Source organism: Theropithecus gelada, chromosome 18, assembly GCF_003255815.1.
Source record: "Theropithecus gelada isolate Dixy chromosome 18, Tgel_1.0, whole genome shotgun sequence".
In the NCBI taxonomy this organism is placed as follows: domain Eukaryota; kingdom Metazoa; phylum Chordata; class Mammalia; order Primates; family Cercopithecidae; genus Theropithecus; species Theropithecus gelada.
The window spans coordinates 27,502,825-27,513,042 of record NC_037686.1 but is presented as its reverse complement, the minus strand read 5'-3'; the positions used below and the strand labels follow the sequence as shown (position 1 = coordinate 27,513,042).

Genomic DNA, 10,218 nt, shown 5'->3' with positions numbered 1-10,218 from the left:
GAGAGAGAGCGAGATTAAGAACCACTTTACCCTTCAAGTCCATCTGGGTACTATTTATATACAAACCTTTTCCGCGGGGAAGGCAGGGAGGGATAGAGGGGGAAGCCAGTAGCTTGGCGGTCTACTGAGAATGACCCCAGCTTTACGCTTACAAACACCGAAAGTAATCACTCTTCTATGTGAGAAAAGGCAACACACTCATTAATTTTTAAAAACGTAGTTACTTAAAAAGATTGGGAGATTTTCTATTCCTTATCAATGGAGATTTCCTGGCACGTGCCCCACCCAAGGCCCACGCCCAGAGCGCTCGAGTGGCAGGACAACAATCGCTGACATCTTCCCGTTCCGACGCCACAGACTGCTCCGAGCTCCGCCTTTTAGATTGCACCGAGAGAAACCAGCGACAGCTTTGAGTCCAGGCCGGGTTTTCAAGCATCAAGACGGAAGTAACAGCGGAAAGGAAGTTCCAGGGCCCGCGCTGGGAAAGAGGTGGGGGGACCTAGGGAAGACTCAGGGTGCGATGGCGGCGCAAATTCCAATTGTGGCCACCACTTCCACTCCGGGAATAGTCCGGAACAGCAAGAAGAGGCCGGCCAGCCCGTCCCACAATGGCAGCAGCGGCGGGGGCTATGGCGCCAGCAAGAAGAAAAAAGTATCTGCCTCCAGCTTTGCGCAGGTACGCAGTCGTGCTCCCAGCCTGCGCGTGCGCGTCGCGGAACGGGATGGGGCGGGACGGAGCCGAGCCAGGGCGCGTGCGCAGTGTGGGGCGTTGCGCGTGCGGTCTCTGGTGTGATTGAAAGATGCTAGCCAGTGGAGTGAAGGACTACTCTTCCCCTTCGTTAGTACACATGGGCTTACAACGCCTTGTGTTGTAAGGAGAGAAGAGGAAGTAGGGAGGTTATTACTGACTTAGTAGTAATAGAAGGACTGCCTCTTCCCCTCGAGGTCGCCTTTAGCTTGAGGTTCAGGACTTCTGAGTGTCAGTCGTTCAGAAATGTGCGTGTCTTCCCCTCGTCCATTCTGCAGACATCTACCCAGTATCTTTGAGGTGCATAGCGCCCTAATGTCCTGCATGGATGAATACAATATGTATTGATAAGTATGCTTTCTCTCATCCTGAGAAAAGTGCTTTTTGGACCCTGGGTTTCCCAATCCTAAAGCGGGTTTGGTCTTAACTCATGGGCTTGTTAAGATTATGAAGTAATGAGTGTAAAGCCCTGAAATCAGCGCCAGGCTTAGACTCCAGGGCCTCTGAGCAGTCTAGGCTCCGTAATTCCAACAATGAATTTTCAGCAGGGAGTGGCTTGATTAGTGTTTTCTCTGGCTCCTCATTTTATTCAGAGCGAAAAAGCAGAGATAGAGTGTGTTACTTTGTGCTGCTCAGCATATGGTGTGACACCGTTCACCTAGCCAGTCAGTGGCTGTTCTAGAAATCTTCTTGTTCCTTCTTCTGTAGGTGATTGGTAGTGCTTTTCTTCTTTAACCTTTTAATATTAAATACTTTGCTGTAGTAAGATTTACACACAGTAGAATGCACAAATCTTCAAGAATACTGGCTCAACCACAGATCTTCAAGAATCCTGGCTCAGGCCTGTATACCAGCACTTTGAGAGGCCAAGGAGAGAGGATTGCTTGAGGCCAGGAGTTCGAGACCCGCTCCCCAACCCCCATCCAAATTTACAAATTAGCTGGGCGTGATGGTGCACGCCTTCAGTCCCAACTACAAGGGGATCACTTAAGCCCAAGATTTCAAGGTTACAGCAAGCTATGATTGTGCCATTGCAGTCCAGCCTGGGCAACAGAGTGAGACCCTATCGCGCAAAAAAAAAGTACAGATCCAGTGCCCTTTTACATTTGTATACACCTATGGCCACTGCCTGGATCAAGATAGCATTTCTAAGAGCGGGTGACCTTTTCCTGTGAGTACTGTCTTCCCTCCCTAACAGAGGTACCCACTATTCGGCCGCCCTTCACAATAGACTGACTTTGGGTTGGAGCATAATGTAAATGGAATAATACAGGACAACAGGGAACATACTCTTTTGCATCTGTCTAGGTTCCTTTTTGAGACAGTGTTTTTGAGAGTCATTCATTGATTCAGTACATCTGTTGCATTGTATAAACATACACCTGATGAATATTTGGATGTTTACAGTTTTTGGCTTTGTGCAGAAGCTGCTCTGAACATTCTTGTACAAGTCTTTGTGTAGATAGATGCTTTCATTTCTCTTGAGAAGTAGTAGAATTGCTGAGTCAGAAGGTAGGCACACATTTAACTCAGAAACTGTTAAACAGTATTTCTGAAAGTAGTTGCACTGTTTTTGCATTCTTACCAGCAAAGTATGAGAGTGCCAGTTGCTCGAAATCCTCAACAATACAGAGCATTGTCAGTCTTTCATTGTCAGTCTTTAACTTTTAGCCATTTTGTTGAGTGTGTAGTAGTATCTCCTTGTTTTAATTTTTTCTGATGGCTAATGATATCAATAACTTTTCATAAGCTTATTTGGCATTCCAAATCTTTTGTGGAGTGCCTAATTATTTTTTCTAATTGGCTTTTTTTTTAAAAAAAAAATTATATTGATGTGTAGAAGAAGTTCATTACATTCACTTTCTTGACTAGACTCCTTTGCCAGATGTATGCATTGTGAGTAATTGCTCCCAGTCTGCGACTGGCGTGTTTTGATAACCAGTTGTGCCAGGACCAAGTAATAGTGCCTTCTTTTGTCCTGACTCTCATTTTCCCAACTGATATTTAACTAAAGGAGACAGGGTCTTCGTCTGTCACCCAGACTGGAGGACAGTGGCACAATCATGGCTCACTGCAGTCTCGACCTCCCTGGCTTAATGGATCCTCCCAATTCAGCCTCCCAAGTAGCTGGGATGACAGGTGTATGCCACCATGCTCGGTTAATTTTTTTGTATTTTTGGTAGAAGTGGAATTTCACCACCAGTAACCCAAGCTGGTCTCAAACTCCTGGGCTCAAGCAGTCTGCCCACCTTGGCCTCCCAAAGTGTTGGGATTACAGGCGTGAGCCACCGTGCCCAGTTGTCTTAGATTTTTGCCTTGCTGTGATCCTTTCATTCTAGTTCCCTTTCCACAGTGTGTAGGAAATAAGCAGGCATAAGCACAGTACCCCTGAGGGCTGCCGGGAATCTTCTTGAGGTCACCCTCATCTGTGTCACTTGCTCAACGTTTCTGTTCTGTTTCAGTTAGTTCGTGTAGCAGTAATTTATTGTGCTGTGTTTCTGTTCCATCCGCAGCAGTATGCTTAAGACATTTCAAAGGATTTTTGCTTGTCCCCACACTACCAAAAACATCCCAGGAGAGAATGACGTACATACATTGTATTTCGTTTTCTACTGCTGCCATTACAAATTACCACACGTTTAGTGGCTTAAATAACACCCATTTAGTAGCTCATGGTTCTGTAGATGAGAAGTCCTGACACAATGCGACTGGGTTGACTCTCTGCTCCAGGTATCACAAAGCTGAAATCAAGGTGCCGGCCGAGTGTCTGAAGGCTCTGGGGAGAAATTTGCATGCAGGTGAATTCAGGTTGTTGGCGGAATTCTGTTCTTTTGGGGCGGCAGGATTGTGGGGCCCCTGTCTTCTTGCTGGCTGTCAGGTGCTGCCCATGTTCCCTGCCACATGGCCTTTTCCATTTTCAGAGCCAGCTATGGAGAATCTCCCTTGTGTCCAGTTCTTCTCATGCTTCAGATATTTCCGACTTCTCTTATTGCTGACCCCTAGACTCAGATTTAAAAGATTTATGTGATTAGGCAGGCCTACTTGAATAATCGCCTTTTTAAAAAGTCAGCTGATCTGAGACCTTAATTGCATCTGCAAAACCCCTTTGTAGCTGAACCCAGATTAGTGTTTGCTTGAATAACTGGTAGAAGTTGTGTGCACACCAGGGGCAGGTTACTTGCAAGGTGGCAGGGGTGTACTGGAATTCTACCTGTCACACAAATGAAACCATTAGGAAGATATAGTAATGTCTAACCTTGAGCCAAAGCTAATTATAGGTGATTGTAGGTGTTGGTGCCCTATTGTGGTGAGACACGGGAGGATGATTCATCAGTGCTGGTGATGGTACTCAAAGGAGAGGTAGGGAGGCAGAGGGACTTGAAGTTGGCTTGGAGAGGTTTGCGGGGGAAGGCATTCCAGGCTCAGAGCTGTGCACATTGTAAGACTAACCCGGGTTGCCCAAGGTTTCATTAGTGGGGAAGTGAGTGTTTTTCTATAAATGATTGTATTTCTTGAGTTAAAAGAGATTTTATAGGTCTTTGATCACCTACATTTCCCTATGTCAATAATTTTAGCTATTTTGATTCTTAAGTAAAAGCAAAGTATGTAAAACTTTAATGGAATTTTAAAATTTACAAAGCACATTTACATGTAGGACATTAGAGTGCTTTTTGAGATTGTTAAAGATAACTTGAATTATCATGAATTCTTAAGGTGGGTTTAACTTTCCTGAAATATGCTTGCTGTTTCTAAAGTAAAATTGAGTGCTTAGTTGAAATTTAAAGAAGTTTAGAAATTTAGATGCTTAGAAGTCCTGAGGAGTTGAAGGGAATATTTTTCATTAAAGGTATTCTGAGGAAAGCATTTATAGAAGCCTTCTTTACATCAGTGTTAGGAAATACTATTAAATAATTTAGTAGTACAAAAACAACTTTGTTTTATCATTTCATCAAGATGGCTCTCTTTAGTTCAGCAGAAATTACTACTAATGTTCATGCTTGCTAAGGGGTGGTACAAATCATCTTAGAATCACAATTTGTGGATTTATATTTTCAGCATAACAGTTGTTGATTAATAATGTTATGAAAGTGCAGTCTTCCTTTCACTCTGGTTGTTACTTTGAAGGGATTAATGTTGGTGGGTTGGGGAATAGATAACTGTGTTAAAGTGAAAGGAATAAGGATAAATAATAGTAATTAATATTTATCAAGCATTTACTACGTGCCAGGCACTGTTCTAAGTACTTTCTAAGTACGATGCCATTTAATCCTCCAAACGACCCTCTGTGAATTGATCACTTAATTTTACAGATAAAAATGCCAAGGGCATAGAGAGGCTATGAAAATTGCCCAAAGTCATACAGTGATAGTGTCAGGATTCGAACCCACGCATGCTGTCCAGAGTCTACATTCTTTTTTCTTAACTGCCTCTCTTGATATCACTTTGTTACTTTGTGTATTAGAAGATTATTAATTAGATCTCTGGTATAACCAAATTCATGGTGCAGATAAATGCTTTTGGGAACAGTTTTACTGGATCAATATAGGGCAATTTAGGCTTTTCAAATGTATATTAAAGTTGATAAAATATACTGAGAAATTAATTAACCTATAGACTGAGAGTTACTTAATAGCCTTTTCATTTGTGAAGCAGCTAATAAAACATCTAAAATGCAGAGGCAGTAGTTGCATCTTTAGAAGGATAGTGCAGATGATGAGAGAATCTTCTAACATTGGAGGGGCAGCCAGAGAATGCTGGACTGATTTGGTTTATTCATTGAAAAAACACTCATCCTACTATTCAACTTCTGTAAAACACAAAAGCAAAAATCCAACAAATCCTGATAATTTTAAGTCTTAAAAGTTATTCTTTTCTATTTTTAAAATTACCTTTTTTTTTTTTCATTTTTAAAGTTGACCTAAAAAGTCACCCAGTCTCCTTCCCCAACAACTATTATAATTTGTGTTTTCTACATGTAGATATAGTTTTTCATCATTGTATTTGGTATATAGCATTACGTGCCCCGTTTTTCACTTAGCATTATTTTGTGAACATTTCTGTATGTTGATAGTCTTCTCAATTAGACTTTTAAAGGTCAAATAGTCTTTTATGACTGTTGCCTGCATTATATTCCAAGGAATTAACTGCTCATATTTAATTGACTTTATTATTGGATATTTAGGTTGCATTTTGAATTTTTGCTGTTTTAAGTAACTCTATAGTAACCTTGCAGTTTTAGACCAGGGTCAGCTATTTGCATCTATAATTCTATGACATAGATATAACTTGACATTTGACTTTTCAGTAATAAGACAAAGGATACTTTTCTCCTTTCTTTATAACCACAGACAGAATGCCCAAATTATCCTTTAGTCTGAGTCAGAGTCAAGCACACTACTGCCTGGAGAGATGAAGCCATTGATTTGGGTTCTTCAGTTGGGCAGAGCAGAGCAGGGTGAGACCCGGGCCTTGTGAACTCCAGTCTGTTAGCCATAGGCGTGTGTTTCCTGAGTAGCAGGCTGGGTTTCTCTTCCCTGAGACTTACATCAGCTCTGTTAGTGCTGCAAAGAGGGGGCACCCCTTAGTGCTAGGCGTTCCTTCCTCTCCTCTTAGGGTGTTCATATCTTGGGGCGGGACAGTTCATCTTGTAAAGTCCTTAGTGATAATAGTGCTTTAGTAGCATGGAAATGATGCATCATTTTATCTTATTGCATCCAAGCCTCACAGACTTGATCTTCCCTTTGACTAAAGGTCTCTCTCCCTCTCATCCTGTTGTTAGTAGACACAGGAGTCTCAGCTTGGCTAAGCTGAGCAGAAGTGAAGAGTAAGGGTATAGTATTGTGGGGGTTGGGGAGAGGAAAGTGAAGCATAAAACCAGCTCTGGCCTGGGGCAGGGGTATCTCTGGTTAGAGAAGGAAGGGAGCCTGCCACAATCTCAGAAGCAGGAGGCAGCATGGGTATGATGTGGCTCAGTTCGTGTCAGAGTGCCCTGTCTTTAGCCTGACATCCCAGTAGGGGTCTGGCAGAGGATGGAGTGAGCAAGCCGTCAGGAGGGGTCCCTTTCAAAAACCAGTGCTTCCGTGTGTCATTTTCATCCCCTTCTTGACTCTTCTCTAGCTTGCTGCCTGGAATGGCTGGCTTAGACCTCTGGTCCTCTCTTCATACCACCCTCTCCTTACTCTCAGCAGATGTGCTTGTTTGCCTGAATCTAACGAGGGCGCCTGTCTGGCATTTTTCTCCCCCGTCTCCCTGGGGCCTTGGAACTAAATGTCTATGTCAGAAGAAACCCCTGTATTGCCTTCCTTTCACTGGGCACACAGCACCTTTGAGCTTCCTCACTGGGATTGGGGAAGTGGAATAAACAGAAAGGGAGAAATGTAGTATTTGGCCAGGCGCAGTGGCTCACACCTGGAATCCCAGCACTTTGGGAGGCCCAGGTGGGCAGACCACTTGAGTCCAGGAGTTCGAGATCAGTGTGGGCAACATGGTGAAACCCTGTCTCTACAAAAATACAAAAGTTAGCTGGGCATAGTAGTGCGCACCTGTAGTCCCAGCTACTCCTGAGTGGTGGCTGAGGTGAGAAGATGGCTTGAGCCCAAGGAGGTTGAGGCTGCAGTGATCTGTGATCATGCCACTGCACTGCAGCCTAGGTGACAGAGCGACACCCTATCTCAACAACAACAACAACAAAATAATTTTAAAATGCCGTTTTTTAGCATCTCTGGAGTGGAAGAAAAAGCTAACTCCACTGCCTGAGGATAGGACCGTGGGAGCTGGCAGGTCTGTGGATGGTTCTGTAATCACGGTTGGAAGCTTGGGGGACTGCATTTTCCCCTGCCCTTTAGTGTGTCCTTTTTGCTCTTTAACAGTTCAGATTGTTTTTTTCCTCCCTGATGGCCACAGTATTGTATCAGTAGTTATATTCTTTGAGAAACTAAAACTATAAAGTTAAAACTTAAAGCATATATGGCCCCAGGAAATCTCTTTCATAGCCTGTTTACCCTGAACTGGACCTGAAGCTGTCCCTAGTGGTAGTTTCTTTTTTTTTTTTTTTTTTTTTTTTTTTTTTTCTTAAGTGGCTCTGGAGTTTTCCCTTGGGGTTTTTTTTTTTTTTTTTTTTTTTTTTTTTTTTTACTTTTGACGTGGTGCTTACTGGGTAGCTCTCAGGGTTATCTCTCTTGCTCATTTTATTTAGGCCACTCGTAGGCCCAGTCTCCTGACAGTCCGGGGCATTGAGTAGTCCTGTGGCCCACTCTGTGAATGGTTAGATGGTTGGGAGAGTGGTTGCTTTCCTTCTGCTAATGCTGGCGGGTCTCCTAGGAACAGCTCACCCCATGTACCTTCCAGTGGGCCTGGGCTTTCTCCTTTGCCTTTGCACCACCACCTCCTGAAAGAGCAGATCATTTGTCACCCTTCCTGCCCTGCATGCCAGCTCCACCTTCGTTCTCAGGAACCAGGAGTCACGACCTCTGGCTCATTCGCAGCTGGGTGTGCCCCTTGGGGAGGCTTCACTTGGTCACTGTATTTTTTTTTTTTAATCCTCTAAATATTTCAGTGTGAATTTCTTAAAACCAAAGTCATTCTCTTACGTAAGGACAGTTAGGAAAGACTGCATATGGGGGAAGGATGAAGTGAGGGGAAGTCCAGACAGAAGAGGGGTGTGAACAGAGGAGGGCCCAGGTGCCCACGTGCAGAGGCCCTGGAGAGGAGTGTGGGAAAGTAGTGAGGAGAGATCGTTCCGAATTTTATCAAATTCCGGGAGTTAACTGATGCAACACTGATATTTAATATACAGATTTTATTCTTGTCCCTTATCTGGTTCAGAATCCAATCCAGGATCACACGTTGTATTTAGCTGTATATCTTTTTAGTCTCCTTTAATCGGAACACTTCCTTAGTCTTTTTATCTTTTACGACTGATATGGTTTGGCTGTGCCCCCGCCCAAATCTCATCTTGAATTGTAGCTCCCATAATTTCCATGTGTTGTGGGAGGAACCCGGTAGGATATAATTGAATCTTGGGGGCAGTTTCTCCCATACTGTTCTCATGGTAGTGAATAATTCTCACATCTGATGGTTTTGTAATGGGAAACCCCTTTCACTTGGTTCTCATTCTCTCTCTTGCCTGCTGCCATGTAAGCCGTGCCTTTCGCCTTCCACCATGATTGTGAGGCCTCCCCAGCCACGTGGAACTGTGAGTCCATTAAATCTCTTTTTCTTTATAATTTACCCAGTCTTGGGTATGTCTTTATCAGCAGCATGAAAATGGACTAACACAATAAATTGGTACTGGTAGAGTGGGTTGCTGCTTTATAAAGATACCCCAAAATGTGGAAGCAACTTTGGAACTGGGTAACAGGCAGAGGTTGGAACAGTTTGGAGGGCTCAGAAGAAGACAGGAAAATGTGAGAAAGTTTGGAACCTCCTAGAGACTTGATGAATGACTTTGACCAAAATGCTGATAATGATATGGACAATGAAATCCAGGCTGAGGTGGTCTCAGATAGAGATGAGGAATTTGTTGGGAACTGGAGTAAAGGTGGCTGTTGCTATGTTTTAGCACAGAGACTGACAGCATTTTGCCCCTACTCTAGAGGTTTGTGAAACTTTGAATTTGAGGGAGATGATTTAAGGTATCTGGCGGAAGAAATTTCTAAGCAGCAAAGCATTCAAGAGGTGACTTGGGTGCTGTTAAAAAGCATTCCGTTTTAAAAGGGAAACAGAGCATAAAAGTTCAGAAAATTTGCAGCCTGAAGATGTGATAGAGAATAAAAATCCATTTTCTGAGGAGAAATTCAAGCTGGCTGCAGAAATTTGCCTAAGTAATGAGGAACCAAGTGTTAATCACCAGGACAATGGGAAAATATTTCTAGGGCATGTCAGAGACCTTTGTGGCAGCCCCTCTCATCACAGGCCTGGAGGCCTAGTAGGAAAATACGTTTCAGGTGCCTGACCCAGGGCCCCCTCTGCTGTGTGCAGCCTAGGGACTTGGTGCCCTGTGTTCCAGCCACTCCAGCCATGGCTAAAAGGGACCAAGGTAGAGTTTGGGCCGTGACTTCAGAGAGTGCAAGCCGCAAGCCTGGCCAGTTTCCACATAGTGTTGAGCCTGTGGGTGCACAGAAGTCAAGAATTGAGGTTTGGGAACCTCCACCTACACTTCAGAGGATGTATGGAAATGCCTGGATGTCCAGGCCAAAGTTTGCTGCAGGGGCAGGGCCCTCACAGAGAACCTCTGCTAGTACATTGCAGAAGGGAAATGTGGGGTTGAATCCCCCACACAGAGTCCGCACTGGGGCACTGCCTAGTGGAGCTGTGAGAAGACAGCCACCATCCTTCAGAGCCCAGAATGGTAGATCCACCAACAGCCTGTACCGTGTGCCTGGAAAAGACACAGATACTCAATGCCAGCCTGTGAAAGCAGCAGGGAGGGAGGCTATACACTACAAAGCCACAGGGGCAGAGCTGCCCAA

The 10,218-nt window shown here is 44.0% G+C and overlaps 1 protein-coding gene across 3 annotated transcripts in view; it reads left to right on the top strand.

The window, feature by feature from the left end:
- Nucleotides 1–210: 210 nt before the first annotated feature.
- INO80C (INO80 complex subunit C) overlaps nt 211–10,218 on the top strand; it is a 28,972-nt gene continuing 18,964 nt past the window's right edge. The window contains exons 1-2 of one of the 3 annotated variants that reach the window (XM_025365219.1): nt 211–676; nt 8,889–8,942. In XM_025365219.1, coding sequence (XP_025221004.1) covers nt 521–676; nt 8,889–8,942 — 210 coding nt within the window. In that variant the 5' untranslated portion in view covers nt 211–520. Of the gene's footprint in view, nt 890–8,888; nt 8,943–10,218 lie in introns of all 3 variants that reach the window. The other 2 variants (XM_025365220.1, XM_025365222.1) reach the window with 2 other exon arrangements.